The 20,516-nt window shown below is 41.9% G+C and overlaps 1 protein-coding gene across 14 annotated transcripts in view; it reads left to right on the forward strand.

Annotated features, from left to right (window-relative positions):
- caska (calcium/calmodulin-dependent serine protein kinase a) overlaps positions 1–20,516 on the forward strand; it is a 204,484-nt gene that overhangs the window by 133,790 nt on the left and 50,178 nt on the right. For 9 of the 14 annotated variants that reach the window (XM_050048414.1, XM_050048415.1, XM_050048417.1 and 6 more), the window contains exons 7-12: positions 1,172–1,347; positions 4,287–4,409; positions 8,233–8,316; positions 8,447–8,546; positions 11,544–11,561; positions 11,817–11,938. In XM_050048414.1, the coding sequence (XP_049904371.1) occupies positions 1,172–1,347; positions 4,287–4,409; positions 8,233–8,316; positions 8,447–8,546; positions 11,544–11,561; positions 11,817–11,938 (623 nt within the window). The remainder of the gene's footprint in view (positions 1–1,171; positions 1,348–4,286; positions 4,410–8,232; positions 8,317–8,446; positions 8,547–11,543; positions 11,562–11,816; positions 11,939–20,516) is intronic. The other 5 variants (XM_050048416.1, XM_050048419.1, XM_050048427.1 and 2 more) reach the window with 1 other exon arrangement.

Here is a 20,516-nt window from a genome sequence, read left to right on the forward strand (position 1 = left end):
TTTGATCTGACATCAGATGTGACGGGACAGTCGATATAGAGATACATTTATGTGCTGATTGCAGATAGTTGTATTGAATAGTGGTTTTTGTGGCTATTTATTGCATTGTTAATGTGCCTGACATTCTGGAGACCTGCCTCCGTGTGCGCACTGTCCGCCGGTCAGCCAAACTGCCACTACACCAGCTACGCTCCACCTGCGCTGACAGTAGACCTGGTTTCAGCTGGCGAGCTTTTAGCGCACCGTCGGCGAAGCCTTTTGTCACAATACTGTCACTGCGCCAAGCTGGATCTGTCGACACCTCCCCCTGCTGCGCCGCCACACCCATCTCAGCGCACCTCGGTCTGCCAAACTACCAAACTGAGCACGCCTCGGGTTGCACTGCTCAAAACTAGCTCTGCGCGGGGTTCGCCACCCTGCGCCGCGCCGGGAAACTAGAGGCCAATATCTTTCAATATAAAATAAGCCCATGTTTGAGTAAGATCTATTAAGATTTAAGATCAATAAAGACCTCTTTTATTGTCCATTGTCCAGCTTTCCCTTTGGATGCTGCTGGACACGATATTCACGATTAGCCCGATAATGGAAATTCCCCACAGTCAACTTATCGTGACTGTTTTTAAATCTGCAGTAAAATTGTATATCATCCCATCCTCAGCACTCTTCAGTTATCCAGTGATTACAGTTGGTACAGAGAAATGTATCGAGTACTCCTAATGGGACTGAGCAGCGGCTTGCATGCAAGTTCAGGCACACCATAAAGACCTGAGGATCAAAATAACTCTTGACTCAGAAAGAAAATCGTGGTTGTGACCTTTTACAAAGGAAAGCAGCAAAAGTCCACTTCACTTTGTATTTTCACAACCAGGAATTGAAGCTGTAAATTTGAAACTGGGCATGAAAACTGTCGTCGTTCAGCTGGTGTGGAGAAATAAGAAACAAAGCCACAACAGGTTTGTTTCCTCTTTCGTGTAACACTGCATTCAAATTAGGAAACAAATATCCTCACAAAGTGCACACAGAAACGCTTCTGTTTTCTCGTTCAGAGGCTGCAAACATTTAAATTATTATTATTACTTGTGTGTGTGTGTGTGTGTGTGTGTGTGTTAACATTTAGACGTTTATACACTCATGATCTGATACCCACACCGCTCTGTCTTTGTGACCCCAGGTCGAGTAGGAACTCCACACTTCATGGCCCCAGAGGTGGTGAAGAGAGAGCCGTACGGTAAACCTGTGGATGTGTGGGGCTGCGGAGTCATCCTCTTCATCCTCCTCTCAGGCTGCCTGCCTTTCTACGGCACCAAGGAGCGTCTGTTCGAAGCCATCTGCAAGGGCAAATACAAGGTCAGGAGGTCGTTCAAAGAGCCTCCGCAGTCTCTGAGGGCAATAAAAAGTTTTTAAATGTGTGGTTTCAAGCATTAAACTCAAGAGTCTCCACCTAAAAAGGGACAGCCCACACTTTAATTGGATTTGCATGTTTTTCCTATAAAGCTGTACAGCTCAGCGTTAGTCAATGTCGGCACATTAAAAGACAATTCTGTTCCAGTATAAACTTTTATGTTACAGTCATAGTTTTGGTTGTAGTTCCTGTATGTAACAGAACATTGTGCTCTCTGAGTAATGGACTGAGATCTGGGAACATGACAACATTGTAAAATAGAAGTCAGACAGGATTTAAACAAACTCCCCGATAAGTCCAACTCATCTGGCAGAGAAAACAAGGTGAACAGTTTGATGTTTTACACAGACTGCTGGTTGTGAACATCAGTTTCCTGGTTCTAAATACAACACTTGATGCAGTTGTAGACACAGAACGTTTCCCCTTTACAATGAAGGACACGTCTTTTGGTTTTACCATAATTACAAGCTGCCAAGTGGGACAAAACATTCGCAGGAATTTCCTACAGTGTTCATATCTCAGGTCAACAAACTGTTGGCAGAACGGCTGCAAATGCAATGCTGCTGGCAGTTACATCAGAATAAATCCGACATTAACAACTGATTCAGCTAATATTTTAAAGCTAAACACTTTTTGTATCTGTTGTCATTTGGTAACAAACTGCTACAAATACGTAACAAAAGTAGCTGTTTTAGGCTTTTTATTTGGTGTGACTGAAAATTTAGCACGAGGGAACACTTCCAGCTTCCTGTCATGCCAGTGTTGTGTGAATGCAGCTTTACTGCTGAGGTTTTGGGTGCGCTGTCTTTTGTTTTTACTCACAAAAAAAGTGGTTTAGATAATTCTGTTTTTACCATAAACTGGATAAAAGTGGACGTAGCCACCATGATGTCACCCATTACTCTGTGGACTCCTGTTTTGAAGCCCTGAGTTTGGCATTTTGATCATTGCTGTTTTGGATTTTTGAAGCTAGAAGTGACCAAATTTGGACAAGACAGTGGAGCGGGGAGGATATCCTCGCCACCCCCTAAAGGCCCAGACACACGAAGGCCGTTGTTGCATCGCCTCACATCGCCTGTGTCTCAGCTTAAAAGTTTCATTGAGCACACCGCAAAAACTAGACAAAGGCTGCCTGCCTGACAGGAAATAGCAGGTGGTGGGGGAAGTCTGTTTTAGTCACTCTAAAAGGGAAACAGGAAGACCAACAGGACAGATTCAAGATACTAGTTAGCCAGTTAGCACATTAACAACACAACTCGATGTTGAAAGAACAAATTAAATTAACCATGTGCTAGCAAACAAGAACACAAACAATTAAGAACTGTTTCTGCTGAAGAGCTCAATGGCAAAAAAAAATATTACCTCACATGACTGGATTCTTTTGATCTCACACCCTCTTGACTTAAGTTGTTTACTTTCCTCACTTCCGTTTCTCTTCTCCTCACTGAGTTGCCAATCAGAGGGATTTCATTCACTCACGTGCATAAAGCATTCCCTTCTTTATGGTCTATTTTACTCTTAATTAGATCATAATTTACTAAATGAACGTTGTGCTCTATTGAAGAGACTTTAAACTAGAGATTGGGACCATAAACTCATTAGGAAAATATTTACTGAAGTAGTAAGTAAAGTGAAAAGTAGGTTCATTTTCTCATTAACTTCTGTGCAATCACACTTGGTTTAGCAACCAGTGGAGTCGCCCCCTGCTGGCCATTAGGAAGAATGCAGTTCTAAAGCACTTCAGCATTGGCTTCACTTTTCAGATTGGAAGGATATGTCCACTTCTTTTATATTGTCTTTGGTTTTTCTTCATAGCCATGCTCCCAGATATCAGCAAATAACAACTAAGGCATTATTATTACAAATAGGAACAATGGCTGAGACTACAGAAATGTAACCCGAGTAAACTGGAATTATCTGTGAAGTAGGAGACTTTGAGGCTCGATGGTTATAAGGCTCTGACACAACAAGCAGATGGTCAGCTGTTAGTCAACATGGTGCCATCGGTGTGTGTCTGTCGCCCTGGTTTTTGTGATGTGTCCCGCATCGTTGACCAATGTTGTCCCTTTATTTGGTGCATGTTGAATCTGTGTCGTAGATGTAGGAGCCTGATGGTGAATGAAGTGAGGAAAGCAAACAAAGAACTTAAGTTAAGAGGGGTGAGATTGCAACAAACTTGTTATGTTAGGCATTGAGCTCTTTAGCAGAAACGTGTTATGATGGTTTATATTATTGTTTGCTAGCGCACAGTAAATATGCTTTATTCTTTCAACTCTGGGTTGTGTTGTTAATATGCTAACTGGCTAACTAGCATCTTGAATCCATCCTGCTGGTCTTGTGGTTTCCCTTTTTGAATGACGAATATAAACCACCACCACTTGCTGGAGTGGACAGTTACTTCCTCTCACGCAGGTGCGGAACATATGTGCTGGTTGGCCACTGAATGTAGTCCTTGAGGTGTGTTCATGTGCGACTTTTTGGCCGAGACACAGGCAACTTAAGGCGACACAGCAGTGGCCTTCAACACCACTAGTTCTTTGATGTCGATTTGGTGTGTCTGGGCCTTTAAAGTGCACACAGTGAATCTGTGATCTTTGTGTGTCACTTTTAACTCACTATCACTGTCTATAGTACATGAATCATTACTTTTTTTACGCTCTGTATACAGACATTATCACAGCCAACATCCTCTTTAATTATAACCTCATTTTTAATATTAATTAAAATCATGCGTAGCTGAAAAAGTGTCTGCATGAAGCACCACAGCACAGAGACCAGGTGCACGTAAATGATTAGAATTAGATACTTGTGTCGCAGCCAAAGGACAGTCCTAAAAAAATGCTGTATTCCTGAAAAGTCTGTGTGTATTTGTGTGTGTGTGTAGATGAATCCGCGCCAATGGGGCCAAATCTCAGAGAGCGCAAAGGATCTGGTGAGGCGCATGCTGATGCTGGACCCTGCTGAGAGGATCACCGTCTACGAGGCTCTTAACCACCCCTGGCTGAAGGTAATGCAGTGTTCACTTACACTTTATCATCATGTTCATGCTCTTCGGTTTCGAATCTGATTTGACAGATCAATACAATAGTTTCACTCCTCTGGGTTTTTGACACATCACGAGAACCTGAATGCACCATCACCAAAGACTGTTTTCAGCTGCACTGTCAGTGTTAACCATGTTACATCACCTCATGTCTGCCTGCAACATGGCAAACATCCACTCATATATCTGATGACATATCACCTGCTCTGGTGCGTGGGTATTCTCTGAGACGTGCATCCAAAGTTTTGACTTTTGTTAAAGTTTTAGACTGAATCGAGAGCAGAATAGTAAACCCATGTAGCCTAAAGCCATCACGTAATAATCAGTCGCTCGGGTGCCACAGCTCTTCGCACAGGAAAACAGTGACAGTGAGCGGCGGCACAGTGGTGTTACCGCTTGTCATGTGTTGTCAGCACAAGCTTTTATTGTGTCGTCTTCTGTGGACAGTGATGGAGGGGCACTTAAAGATGACAATTCAACTGAGACACTTGCAATCTGTCTGGGGGCTGTATGACACATCATTCACATCTCCACATTTTAAGGGGCATCCCTGCTCACAATGCTGCATTTTAGTCTCTTACTCAACTGCAGAAAGTTTAGACGGATCCACTTCTGTTGGCGAGGTCCAGCAGAAGCAGCGTAATGAGACTCGAGTGTTGACTTCTACTTGCCCCTGATGAAATACCACAACTGTCTGAAAGCAGCATCACAGGACATACAGCAATGCAGAGTTACTGCAATACCAACATATCCATGAACTCATCGGTCAAAAAGCTGCTGCCCGAAAAGAGGAAAAGAGGAAATGGGTTCATGTCCTGGTAGTCTGCATATTATACAGCAGTGTCACCACTTTGACCTACTGACATCAACCACAGTGCTCAGTTTACACCCATACGTATTTGTGGCAGTGCTTGTTACAGAGATATGATGTTCTACAGTGCCACAGGTAGCCAGAACCTGATTATTTGGCCTCTGAATTTTGTTTGTCAATGAGTAAAAACTCTTCATAATGTGTGTTTTTGCTGGTGTTGGTTAAAGTGATTTATTGTTGTGATCGGAAAAATACTTTTATAAACATGCGTGTAAGTAACTTTATAGTCATAACTCCAAGCTTTACAACATAATAGAGGTGTGGTCTTCAATGAAAGCACATGTTCCACTGACCTGTGCAGGTTTTGTGGTAATGGTGGAGGAAAGTTTCCAGTGGTATACCATACTCACAAATTTCTGAATACCTCTAAGACCAGTTTTCTGCAGGTTGTGTCAGAAAACACGCAGCAACATAGTTGAGTCTTATTGTTACTAAAAACCTCTTGGGGTGCTTTCAGCCCTAGAGTGGTCTCCTTTGGTCTGAATCAGGGACTCATGTTGTTCCAAAGTTGTATAATTGCCTAGAGTTGGTTCGTGTTCTCACGGCAGCATTTACAAGAGGACCAGATCAAATGGCTTGTGTGAGAAAGCTGCTCTTGATTGGTCAGAATTTCCATGTGGGAAAAATCCAGGAAGTAAAGCAAACGTTGAAGAAGAGTACACTTGCAAGATAAATGTGACACTTTCTAATGTCACAATGGAGGGACAACTACGCAGGTTGATTTTAGCGCTGCTCATCGTGGACTATATTGCTGTCATTGTTCATTTTAGTCAAACCATACAGTTTGAAAACGAGGCGCGGCTCCAACTAGAAAACAATGTTTTGATGCATTGGATGTGCTGAATGTGCATATTAAGGCAGTACAGGAGGAGGTGCACATTAATAATCCTCCAGGACTGTAACATGCTCATGTTTAACCCAAACAATGTGTCATGTGACTGCAGTTGCTTCACATCCAGGTCGGAACACCTTCTCACCACAAACCAACCGCACCAGAGTTCATTTGTAACCGGACTGAGACCACCTCTTCAAGAAGGTCTCAGTCCGGTTGTTTTGGTGCGCACCTGAGTGAGATTGCTGTGTTCACACCTGCCCAAATGAACCACACTGAGGGGGCAAACGAACTTGAGTTTGATTGAACTGAACCAAACAGGGCAGGTGTGAAAGCACCCTCACACTCAGCCAGGTACTCCTGCATGTTTGGCCGACATTACTGTCTTAAAGTTTTAAAGCTGGTCTCATATGAAACTAGAAGATCTAAGACATCCTTTGGCACCAGTCCCGCTATCACATCGGGAAGGGATTAAATAATGTTCCATTGCTGGGCTAAATTATAGGTTTGTCATATTTCGCCTACAGAACAAATATGACATGTTCACCTATTGTATTGTAATATTTCTGGCCTCTAAACAGTCGGAATTGTATAAATTTGGTTTGACAGACTTTTGAGGATTCAATGAGCCCTATTTTATTCATGTGTGATGATGTCAGCCCCTGTCGCAGTCATTTCATTGTAGAGACCATTTCTTTAAAACTGATTTCACTGCATAAAATGACTGATTCTGACCTTGAGGATAATCACAGCCTCATGAAACTTTACAATCACAAGACCTTGAGCATTCAGAGGATGGATGGCCTTCATAGATATACTGACAATAAGGGGTCTCTGAGCAGTTTCCAGAACAGAAGTGCTCACCATCCAATCACAGACAAATGTTATTCTCACAGAAATGTCCAAACATTGAAGAATTTTGATTCCAATCACATAATGGATTTTCTGTGGTGTTCTTGGTGTCTGAATGTGGTGTTTTGGAGGGATTTCTGGCCTGTTTCATTAAGTTTCGGCTGGTAGAAAAATGCTTAAATTTAGCACCACATCTGTGTAACAAATGGTATAGACTCAACAGCTGCTGCAACAACACAGGAGACATAACTGAGCATGAGAATGGTCGTAATATACTTCCATCATGATGTTCTGATCCGCTATACTCTCCTAACTTTCAGAGTCTTAATAGGCACCAAACCAACACAAATATTTATACATTTTTATGACTAGAAAACTTGACACACAGTGCTGAGCTGCATCTCAAATTAATCTTCAGGTTCCCAGCTTTCAGGTGACATATACCACTTCTATGTGGCATTTACTGTTGACCTGCTATCTCCACCTAAAGATCCCCTGCCCTCGAAAAAAATGACAAACTTCAACTGTGAAGTTAGAAAGACGTAAACCTCTGTAGCCTGCTGCTCATCTCTGCTGCGGAGTCGTGGCTCAAGGCTACAATAGCTCAACACACCCAAATCTCTGACCACACTGTGGGTAATCATGTTGCATTGTGGGTAATGCAGGCCTTTGGTTTTGACAAGAAAGAAGATTGCATGGAATATGGGATATTTCTGTTTCTGCAGTATCGATTTTGACCCATCTTAAGTCTGACATTGTTTCAGGGACACTAAAGTTCTCTTTAAGAGGGACATTCCAGCTTTTTAATATTGCACTTCCAAGAAGTTTGAGGACTTGACGGCGACAAATTAAAAAAAGATTAGTGAAAAATTGATGCATCAGATGCCCAGATATCTTGACTTCGAGTGTCTAGAAGGGATCAAACTATAACAACGCTGGACACCATATTTCCCATAATGTGCTGTCTTCCATGAGACCTTCCCTGACTAGTTAACAACCATGTGACATCCACAGTTTGCAAAGCAGGGTGTCTGTTATAAGTTTGTCTACAAGCCCCACGCTAATAGGACTGGACATGAAAGGGGGAAGAAGGCATTATATAACTGTTTTCACAGGCTGCATGTTGCTCGTCATGACTGGTAAACTGATCTTCATGTGTCAGATCAGGGGAGAGCTCCTTTACGTCTTTACTTGTGTCAGTAATTCTGTTATTCCTGTGTTGTCTTTCCAAGGAGAGGGACCGGTATGCCTACAAAATCCACCTGCCAGAGACTGTGGAGCAGCTGAGAAAGTTCAACTCCAGGAGGAAGCTCAAGGTTTCAGTCCACACTCAGACACATACATGCTGACATGCATCCATTTTCAGATATTGCAACATTTGAGGTTTGTTGTGGTGACAGCATCACTGTGTCTGCAACGATGAGGTGAATTCTCTTGATGTTTCAGGGGGCTGTTCTGGCTGCAGTGTCCAGTCACAAGTTTAATTCCTTCTATGGAGACCCCCCCGAGGAACTCCACGACTTCTCTGAAGACCCCACCTCCTCAGGTACACAAACACTCACACTAAACACTTAAATGTGTTATCATTTCATCCTCGACACACTTCCTCCCTCAGATTTCCTTCCTCTGGTTAGTCGTCTGGTTGTTGTTTTTTTCATTCTGCTTTTCTCTGTCGGGCCCTGCAGAGACTCTTATTACCACAAACTGACTCTACTCTAGCTGCACTTAAACGCACCACATCCAGAACGACAACATAAACGCTCCACACACAGCGATCTGATGATTGTTCTCTTCAGTTTGACATTTTATCCATTACACAGGTTACTAGACGCTGTAAAAGGAATAATATTGAGACATTAGTGTGTTTCAGTCGCAGGACGCAGACACATTTCTATTTCCCATCGTTCAAATAATATTTGCTTCCAACTGTTTTTAAAAAGGACCCATTAGGCTCATTTTCAGGTTCATGCTTGTTTTAGTAGAAATCCAAAATACATGTTTACAGGCTTTAATGGTCAAAACACACTTTATTTTCCTCATCCTGTCTCTGCTGAACATTTGTATTCACCCTCTGTCTGAGACACTCCATTTTAGCATCTGTCTCTTCAAGCCCCCCTCCTGAAAAAGCCGTCTGCTCGGATTAGTTAGTGTTTCCAGGTGTTTGCGCCATCATTGTAGACAGAGAATAAGTCTAACGGAGAATGGCGACGCTTTCTACCGTAAGAAATCACCAATAAAAGCTTCTAAACACAACGAGACATGTTCCAGCAGGAATATGTTCCGAAATCTGGGGAAAAATATACAACATCAGCAAATTCAGATTACAGGTTACTCTGACGTTAGCGTGTCGCTACATGTAGCAGTGTACTCGCAGCCAGGGAATGACTGTAACGGAGAATAGAGGCACTTTTTACCATTAAAAGAATTGCAATAAAAGCTTTCAAAACATGACTGGACGGGTTTCAGCACGAATATGATTCAAAAAGAGAAATTAACAACATCCACAACCAAGATTACATGTTNGCGTGTCGCTACATGTAGCAGTGTACTCGCAGCCGGGGAATGACTGTAACGGAGAATAGAGGCACTTTTTTACCATTAAAAGAATTGCAATAAAAGTTTTCAAAACATGACTGGACGGGTTTCAGCACGAATATGATTCAAAAAGAGAAATTAACAACATCCACAACCAAGATTACATGTTTTTCTGACATTAGCTTGTGGCTACATGTAGCAGGGTACTCACAGCTGGGGTATGACTGTAACGAAGAATAGCGTAACAATCAACAATAAAAGCTTCTAAACACTAGAGCCTGAACAATTTTCAATCTGTATATCTGTGATATTTGCCGAACACAGATATATCTTATAGCTTTGCAGCATTGCCAATACATTCGTAAAAATTAATGCAAATGTGTGAAATGGTGGGGAATCGTGTGCTATGACTGACAGAGATTTGCCAAGCTGTTTTCAAAAAATTGCAAAAAACTGTGATACATTTCGCCATAGAAAATACTGGGAAATTAATGTTAACAAAGCTCAAAACCACTCCACTTTGGGGCCACACCAAATCGCCGTACTTTCATATAGAAAAATTATTAAAAAGTTTAAACAGCTCACGAGACCTGGGACTTTATTGAGCCTGATGTGCATTTTGAAATCTAAAACCGTTTTCATGAAATCGCAGTTTACATTTCATGATGTTTTTTTGTTGGTAGCAGCACCCAGCCAAAATTTCTTGGGACATTTTCTAGTAATATAACACGCACAACTGGAATCATTCCATAGTTAATCCAGCAGGGGGCACTCTCCCACACCATCACTATTACTACAACTCCTTGAAACCTTGTCACACATCAAATAGCCAGTCCTATCTCTACAGGACAGTGCAGCTACTGTCGACTGATGACGACTGAATATATAATTTACTGATAATGACTGACACGTACAGACCCCAAAATCAAGCTGTAATAACTGTATATATTTAGACATATTCCAGTGATTCTAAAAACACCTTAAGGTGCAGCCTAGACACATCATCAGTGATGTAACCTGGGTTCGTTGGGTGTTTCGAGTCTTTCAACATTACACACTCTCGCCCAGGCGATCCAGCCAGACAGACCCTGGCCCATGTGTGGGTGGCTTGTGTGGTCCACTGATCGCCCCTTTTGATCCACAGTCATTTTGACGCCCTCTCAGCAGCATCAGTGATGCTCCTGATGGCTCTCTTGCTGTGCAGTGCTCTGATCCCCAGCAACTAAGGGCTTTGTAAAGCAACTGGCCGGCAAATCCTCGGGAGTTAACCTCGATGGGGTAGCATCGGGCCTTCCATTCCCCAAGTTAACGTCACATATTTTTACCCTGAAATGACATCCATAAAAAACATTGCCTCATTATTTGTGACAATAATGAATTATTTGAGCTCAGGAGATCTTAGACCACACCCACAATGAAAATCAAACATTTTTACTGTGCGCATGTTATGTGTGCATGTGTATAACAACATAGGTCAATGTATCGATACCAAAAATGTTTTACTCCCTCACATCAGACCCGACATTGGCCCCCAAACTCCAATATAGATCAGGCTGTACTAAACACAACTGGACATGTTCCAGCAGAAATATGATCTGAAATCAGGGAGAAATTAAAAACATCAGCAACCGATAATAAATGTTTCCCTGACATTAGCATGTAGCTACATGTAGCAGTGCATGTAACATAAACACTTACAGTAGCGTCCCTGGAGCAGATGACTGTACATAGAAATCCGTCACAAGCTGACGTCAGCTTGTCTTGTAAACAGAGTGTTCAGAACGATTTGAAGCCTTAGGTTTTTTTACTCACTCAAGGAATTAGTTCTACATACATTTACTTCATTATTTGAAACTTCGGTCATGTTTAATATGAACATCTGACATTGTAAAATTATATATACGAAAGAAAAGCACAATAGGTCCATTTTAACATTGATATTAACACTTGTGTTCATTTGTAAAATCTGTTCATGTGTTTGTTTCTGTTAATGCTCCCAACCTGTTAGGACTACTAGCAGCTGAACGTATGTATCCGCTGGTTCTCTGTGTGTTGTGATGATGATGTTTCTTACTCTTGAACTGTAGCTGAGAGATGTTCTTCCGTATGTAGTAAACTGCCGTTAATGTTCACCACAGTTATAAATACGGAGAGGTTAAATGTTTCTGTGCATGTGCATGCTCACAACACATTCAGAGAGCCACAAGTTGACTGACAAACCAAGGCTGTCGTGTGTGTGTGTGTGTGTGTGTGTGTGTGTGTATGTGTGTGTGTGTTGCAGGGGCTGTGTCTCAGGTGTTGGACAGTTTAGAGGAGATCCACGCTCTGACAGACTGCAGTGAAAAGGATCTAGATTTCCTCCACAGTGTTTTCCAGGACCAGCATCTACACACACTGCTCGATGTAAGTGTCACACCGAGGCACACTGGAACATCACCACCTTTGTGATTGATTCATTTTTGTTTTATTATGATAGCTTTTCTCCTTTATTGATAACTAATGCCACAGAATAATGATTTGTTTGTGAATTCTCTGGCAACAGGAAGTGGTGTGGTTTATGTTTCTAGTTGCAGCAGCTGCTCTGTTTCTTTGGAAAAAAAAAAGAAAAAAAAAAAAGGTCATTACCATCAGCGCTGCAAATAGATAGCAACAACAAAGAGAAATAGCCCTGTCATGGATACAAAATGATCCATACCCTGTGGTTTAAGTGTGAGCAGAGGCATGATGAGAGTTTGGTGCAAGTGAGGAAGTGGAGCAAGTTGCTAGTTTTGTGGCGGAAACAGGTTTTAACACTTGACTGAGAATAGACACCCCGGCTTCACTCACTCAGAGTACAAAGTTCGTACTAGACAGAGCTGATAGATGTGCATCTTTGTTATAGTTAATGAAATGATGAGGATCAACATCCAGCTGCTGCAAAATAACACAAACTTCCACGTTTCTACCCACATCAACCTGCTGTTATACAACTCTCTGTTTTACTGGCTTATGTTTGACACTGTGGGAACGTGTTGGATCGACACACAATTAGATGATTCACTCACAGTGTTGCTGTTTTTTTCGTATTTGCATGCATTGTAGTAATTTTATTTTCGCCCACGACAGAGTCAGAAACTACGCGACAGCTGTTGTATGTCAATCATTGTGTTGCAAGATAAAATGTTGCACAGAAAATAAGGAATTAACAGACTTTAAATATGTAGAGTCTACTCCAGAGACGTCAGTTTGCGGCACAGCTGTACACTACACCTTTATATACCACTTGACCCAAATCCTCCTGTGCTGCACTCACAGGTATCAATCTCAAATTAGGTCAGGTTGGTGTCTCCCAGGAGGCACTTGAACATCATGTGAATAAAAAATAAATTGCATTACAGACAGGAAACAGTCACGCTGAGGCAGAGCTGTAACCATCATTTTTGCGAAAGTCAGTCAGTGAATGAGTGAGTCTTTCAAAATGAACAGGCGCTGACAGTTATTTCTGTAAACTGAAACCATTTCTCTCAGTGGAGACAAAGTTTTATTTACTTTTATTTCACAGAAACCAAAGAATAAATTGTAAAGACAATAAATCCCCAACAAGATAGCTCTTGAAGTCCTGTGTGATTAAACCTGGCTTCATAAGAGTCGAGGAAAACTCCGCTAGCTGCTGGGCTAATTTAGGCAATGGGAATAGTCATAGGCTGATGCTAATAATATTAGCATGTTGTATTTGTGGGGAAAATGTGTCCAGCACAAGACAATTGTTTTGTCTTTGAACCTCAAATTTCAAATTAAAGGCCCTCTAGCATTTCAAACCACATGCAAAATTTTGACCTGGTCTTGTTTTCAAAACATTTATTGAGATTTTTGAATAAGTATATTGTACAGTGTCATCAGCCTAGAATTAAAAAAAAAAAAAACAATCTCAAATAAAATTCTAAATTTGAATAAAATTATAAATGTGACTGAATTAGTTATTTATCTTTCATCAAATCAGAATCAGAAATACTTTTTTGAACCATGATTGGAAATTTTGATGCGTTACAGTTGCTCTTATATATCGATGTATGGATAGAGAATTATAAGTATGAAATAGAAGTATGTAAATGTAAAGCAATAAAATGGAAATAAAAATGTGCCTTATGCTACAGTGTTTAACACTAGTTCTTAGGATATTACAAGTATTGAAAATGAAATATATATCGTCACTTTGCTGAGGCTGTAAGTGTGAAAATTGGGTGCTCCAGCTTCCTCCCACAGTCCAAAGACATGCAGGTTAATTGGTGACTCTAAATTGTCTGTAGGTGTGAATGTGAGACCCCTAACAGGATAAGCGGCTATGGAAAATGAATGAATGTTAGATTGCTGCTCGAATGTCCCGTTAAAGAACAGACGCACATCATTCGAATGTTGATTTAGAATTTGAATGTCAGCATTAATAATGAAGCTTTGAACTTTTAGGCACAGCCCTACGCTGAAGTCCACTAAATATAATTAGTAGTCCAGCTCTGTTGAAGCTGCCTGTCCTCCAGGTAAAGCTTTATTTTGCTGTCTGGTGCTCCACAGTAAAACTGAAGCATTCATATTGACAGTGCTGCACAGTCGGGCTCAACTTTATGATATTAAATGTGAATTAAAAAACAAATTTTGGGCTGCAGCCTTGTTATGAAAGGACTGGGGAAGATTCCAAACGTCAATAAATGTCTGCAGGCCGGCTTTAAGTCTCATTCAGACCCACAGTGTGATCGTCTCAACGGCACCAACCAACCCACCCTCAGAGCTCCAACACTGTCTTCCATATGAAACTTCACTTAAGGATAAATATTAAACATGTCGGGGGGTTTGTGCCCTCAGACCAGCAGTTTGAGCCCCTAGTGAATAAACAGCAGGTGTGTTTGGATGCGGCTGTGCTGTCGATACGACGCACAGCTATGAGTTAGCACTGCGCGCTGGCCTTTGCATGATTAATATAAGGCTTAAATAGCTTCCTTCCACCTGCACACACGAGGATGCTCATCGCTCTGGAGGCAATTTAAAAAGGTCATGTTGTTTTTAAATATGTCATTAAATTCCTCCCGTATTTCCTGTGCGTGCGTGCGTGCGTGCGTGCGTGCAAACAAAGGACAGCAGAGTGTGAGCGGTGACTGATGACCAGTTGCTGACCAGGCCAGACAGCATTTTTAGATTAGTCCACAGTTTGTCTGACGCTATGAGAGCATCATTTTGCTTGTTATTATTCCCTTAGTCCATTTTGTTTACTCAGTTCTCTCTCGCCACATCTCTGGGTGTTAAACACAAGATTTGTTGGCAAGACGTGAGGATTTGTAGGAATGTTATCCAACAATTGAGTCGTTTAGAGGAGAGAAACATCTAGGAACACAAGTCAGAAAATCAAATGATTGTAACAATAAATGATGGGAAAACAGAAATGAATGTGGTGTATGTTCATATTCAGTTTAATTACTCTGATACAAATGGAAAGAAATAAAATATTATGCTGCTACTGATACACATTATACTGCTCACAATAAAGACCAATTAGCTGACAGCTTTTTCTTACTTGTTAAAATTTAGGAAATGAGAAGATGTGTATTTATGCGAGGGTGGAAAACTTCTTTAAGGAATTATTTTTATGGCATTTTTGCCTTTCTTGTAAAGGACAGGATGAGCGTGAAGATCATCAGCATCAAGAGAGGCCAAGGGAGCGACAGAGACAGAGACACTTTGCACTTGTTATATGCTTCCTGTTTAAGAAAAGTCTGTGTTGTCGCTGCATTTTTTTTAACACATCTGTCGCCTGCATCCAGGCGCTGTCTCAGTGTCACTTATTAGACTACAACTACCAAGAAGAACGGCGACGCGCTATGATCCACCTCACACGCAAACTCACTGGATTCAGAGGCTGTTTGAATTTCAGGATTGTGGTCTTCAGGACAAGAACAAGATTTTCCTTTGATTTGATTTTAATTTCTGTGTTCTGAACGTACAGTATCCAAAAACAAGAAATATTATAATGATCTATAATAATGATCTGTGCTGACAAAACAGGACTTTAACAACATATCTTTATGAAGTTCATACAGAATGTACCTTTCTCAGTTTCCTCCCGTCTGCAGAGCAGCTCACGGCTGAGTGAAAATGTCCTCCTGCAGCTGCACAGGATAATAATAGACAATACTTGTAGACTTAGATTTTATCTCTCCTCCGTCATTGTGGTTTAACAGCAAGCTGAACAACACAGCAGGAGGCCAGATGTGTCAAACTTGCATTCACGGTTTACCACACTTGAACTGGTATTTTTAAAAACAGAAAAAACGCACACACACACGTCAGACCAGGCGTATTCGAGGGAAATATGAGAATACCTAAACTTGGATTAGTTACTTTTGTGAGATCAGATTTGATTTTTATTGATGTTGGAAGGTTTTAATTTCTCTGTGACCGTGATCTTCTTGTTTGGGAAACATTTTTTAAGTCTGGATCACTATCAGCTCTATGAACTAAATCTTAATGACCTTCCTGCTGTTTAATGATCAAACAGGTGTGATGATTATTGATACTGGATCCTTCTGCATTTTCTCTGTGCTGTTCTTTGTTATTGATGAGTCTAAAGAGTTGTGGAGCAGGTGGAAGTTCTTTTGGCAAACAGGAAGTGTATAAATCCTCAATGAGGTCTGATAAATGTCCTTGAGTGATGTCACTTGAGTCAGCATCGGTTGAAGACTTCAAGTTTGAAGAGTAAAATACAAATCTGGAGGTGTGGAGTTAGACCACGCTGCTGCAACCCGCTGCTCATCTCTGCTGCAGGCTGGAGGCTCCAGGATGCATTAGCTGCTACTAGCATTACACCATTACACCAAGTGTCAGCAGTCAAGTTGCATTGTGGGTAATGTAGGTGTCAGGTTTTGACAAGGAAGACGTGGAATAAAACAAACTATATCTCTGAATTGAATTCTGGTGCATCAGTTTTGATCCTCTTTTAAAACCTGTCATGAGTCCGACAAGGACCGCAGCACTCTTGACACCCGTGTGGGAAATCAGGCTTGTACATGTGAGCCCAGTTTCACCCAGTCTCTACAATACCATCAATTCAATTCAGTTTTATTTATATTGCCTCCGAGGGGCTGGACTATACAGCATACGACATCCCTCTGTCCTGTGGACCCTCACAGCGGATAAAGAAACACTCCCCAAAAAACTCCTTTAACGGGGGAAAAAATGGTAGAAACCTCAAGAAGAGTAACTGAGGAGGGATCCGTCATCCAGGACGCACAGACATGCAATAGATGTCGTGTGTCTGGGGTCACAGAGTTTATGTATCTGGCTCGTGGAGCTGGTAGAGATTAACAGGTGAATTCAGATAGAAAAAAGATTCCAGCCGCTGAAAGCCTCAAATTGTGCATCACCTGCAGCCGCCATCAGCCCCGTCTCAAAGTACAGTTCACAAAAGATATTGCACTAATGATATTACAGCACACACATAACATAAGGATTTGCAGCTGAGTGCAATTTTCCCGTTTTTTGCATTTGATTGCAATTATCCATGTAGCAAAGTGTAAATGTTGCCTTTGCAGCAGAGACGAAGAAAACTGAAACGCTTAGAAGGCGAGGTTTAGTTTAGTTTATTTGCACATATGTGTGTAGACAATACAGGAAAAAGAAATTAAAAGTTAAAACATTGTGCAGGAGAGGTCAAAAATGGGTGATGATGATACTTCCCCTATTAAATAACAGCAATCATACATAAAAAGAAAAAGATGGTTCCTCTGAAACTCCTCTGTGTTTCAGTGAATATTGATTGAGAAAAGTCAGACAATATGGACAATAAAGGTCCTCAGAGTGTCTTACAGAATATGAGTGAATGTCTGAGGAAGATCTTGAAAACACTCGGAAAGTCACAAGTGAGAACGTATTCATACATGAATACAAGAGTCCGGTTTATGTTCACAGTAGAACTTGATAAAAGTTGATATTTTCCAAAGAAAGAAGCAGATGATTCACATTTTTTAGCAAAGCTCGTCACTTTCAAAAATGTCTTTTGCATTATAAAAATCTTACTGAGATAAGTGGGACATGTGGCAGCCCGAGCAGTATCACAATACATAATATGAGAGGCATTCCTCAAAACTTCAGCAGTCTGGAAAGTCTGGACGTGACACCCCTGTGAATGTGATCAGCTCCTTCCAGCTCTCTGAAGATGCTGATAGTGTCACTGTAACTGTGTGTGGCTGTTTGTGCTGATCTTTGTGGACTGTACTGTTTTTGCAGTGCGGCTCGTTTTTTGCCAGATTTATGTGTATGACTTAATATGTGCAAACACAGGAGCACTGAGATGCTATTTGCTTTACAGCACAGTTAAGGGTGCATTTCACCCTCTGCAGGTGCTTGTAGAACTACATGGTTTCTCTTTGTCCTATTAGTGCAGGTTTAGCGGCTGCAAAAGCCGAGCAATCTTTTGTGAATTTGAAACCTCAGGGTCCTGAGCTCGCAAAGTCATGAAGTTCAAAACTCTGACATCTTTGAGCATCTCTGTGCAGCAGCTCCGGAGCAGTCGGTTCAAAGGGTTGGTAGTTGTCGAAGGAAGAGAGACGAGCAGTCAGTCGATATCCTTGCCCTCCTGTTCAGAGCTGCGCTGGGATCCAAACTCGTGATCTTGTGAACATAAGCTCGTGTCACTGTCGATAAGCTGCTGCAGATGTTTGCAAAGATGGGCGCTTAAATCAGTGTGATGTGGTTGAATGTCGAGGCCGACCGTCTTTTTCTAACGAGTTCCAAGAAGCAAATTAGTCTTAAGAGGCTGAAATTAAAACATTTGAGGGAACTACTGGGACTCGCACAGAGTCAATTGAGGAAAAGGGATTGCTAAAGAGGTGTGTGTGTGTGTGTGTGTTGTGTTAAAGTCTCTCCCAGTTGCTGGAGGCTGAATAGGTTGAAGTGGGTTGCAGGAGACTGGTGGATCTGCCAAGTGAGTGTGTGTGCGGCAGTGTCAGTGGGAGCCTGGGGCTGCAGATGTCTCCTTTTCAGCCTCACATTCACACCCCTGCCCCGCTCTGAGAGGAGGGGGGAGTCAGAGAAGGACAGAAGAGTGCAGTGAAGGAACAATGGCTTCTATTGTCAGGCCTCAGTGCCATTCACAACAAGCACAGCCTCCATCACCCTGCGTGAGGCTCAGAGTAGCCTCCACACCACTGAAACACTCAGAGGAAACCAGAAATCCTGTAGAGTGGATGGAGTCTCCCGGTTCAGATAACTAGAGTCTCGTTTGCACTGTGTCGGCTGCCTCTTTCTGACAAACCACTTACCGTCTCCTGGGTGAGTGTGTTTTCTTCCTGCTTCTCTTTGTGATGTGTTTGCAGGAAGAGTGTTTTGTCAAGAGACGCCTCAAGCTAATTTAAAGTCAGCCTGGCATCCCCCTGTGTGTGTTTTTGGCGTTTGACATGTATAATGAGGCGCTTTAGTCAAGTGTATTTGTATTCTTTTTTCCTCCTGTGCTAGTTTCAGAAGCTCTGTAGGCTCCCAGGCTAATGGGGGCAGGGTAATAAGATGCCCTTTAGGAAATGTCTGAATTTATTTGTCACTAAGAGGAAATTAAGATATGTTATTGTTTCTCTGCTTGCTTGTTGTCGTGGCACATAAAGACATGATGCAATCATGCTTGTGCCTGCTTGTAAATATCTGCACACCTGAATTATGGCTGCCAGGCTCTCAGCATGCGCAGCACACCTCCTACCTGCAAACATCTAAATATTTGGTACTGTTTGTTCAGTCGTGGGCCGCAGAGTCTTTGCACATTTTCAAACAAACCCCTCGGAGGTCATCTCAAGTTTGTTTGGCACTCGACAAAAGCAGAGAGATGTTGACAACTCTCCCCTTGAAAGAACAAGAGTGCAGTAAATATGTATGCATGCTCAGTGGCTGCAGACAGCATGTGGGACGGCACGCACTCGGTGGCACTGAGTACGATTCAGCCCTCAGGCTGTCTGCTTTATTTTGGTAGTCTTATAAGGATTTCCCGAGGAGTGTGTTGTGTTTGTCTTTCTGAGACGGCGTGCTCATGAAGGGGGGATGCAGATGCACACTGGAGACGTGCGTCGTCATTCCCAGGACCCCTTTTTTGTTGTGCTGGTTAGTGTCAGGTTTTCACAGCAGGGAGAGATGCAACATCCTCCTCCATCTAACAGCAACACACACACAATTTCGCTCACTTATAAACCCACAGTGGCTTTTATTTTCTGCCTGCTGGACGTTGTGTGTGCGTCTGGACGGGCTGTTAGAGAATTACACAAATGGATCAGTTTCCAGAAATATACCAGATGTGTTTTACTGCCCATTCATTGCATTAGCTGATGGTTTTAAGGAGTTATTTTCCACTGTCGCAGAGCTGTAATGGAAACCACACTGGTTATCCCCTCTCTTCAAAATAACATCTTAGATTTTATTAGAAAATCTTTTTCTTGTCAAAAACAAGAGAACAGTTACGCCATCGCCAGCCACCATGACCTCTACCTAACAAACATTAGATAATATAGATGGCAAGTCTGTATGTAGCCCTGCATAATTTACACATAATTAACCATGACTGTTCAAACTCATGGCAAAAAGAAGGTAAATTACATTTTAAGGAGTGAGGGGGCGATGTTCCTTAGTCAGTCTTAGTCATTTGCCACCTCATGAATCTCTTTGATGATATCACGCCAGTTATCTGCTCCCCATTGTTCTCATTTACAAGTGTTTTGTTTTTTAAGCTCAAAGGAAACTTATATTTTACATCAGTGCCACAGTCACCTCTCTAATTACCAAATTTCCAATATGTTGATGTGTCTCAGGGTGCTTTCAGCCCTAGAGTGGTCTCCTTTGGTCTGAATCAGGGACTCATGTTGTTCCAAAGTTGTATAATTGCCTAGAGTTGGTTCGTGTTCTCACGGCAGCATTTACAAGAGGACCAGATCAAATGCCTTGTGTGAGAAAGCTGCTCTTGATTGGTCAGAATTTCCATGTG

This window comes from Epinephelus moara, chromosome 7 (assembly GCF_006386435.1).
Source record: "Epinephelus moara isolate mb chromosome 7, YSFRI_EMoa_1.0, whole genome shotgun sequence".
Taxonomy (NCBI): domain Eukaryota; kingdom Metazoa; phylum Chordata; class Actinopteri; order Perciformes; family Serranidae; genus Epinephelus; species Epinephelus moara.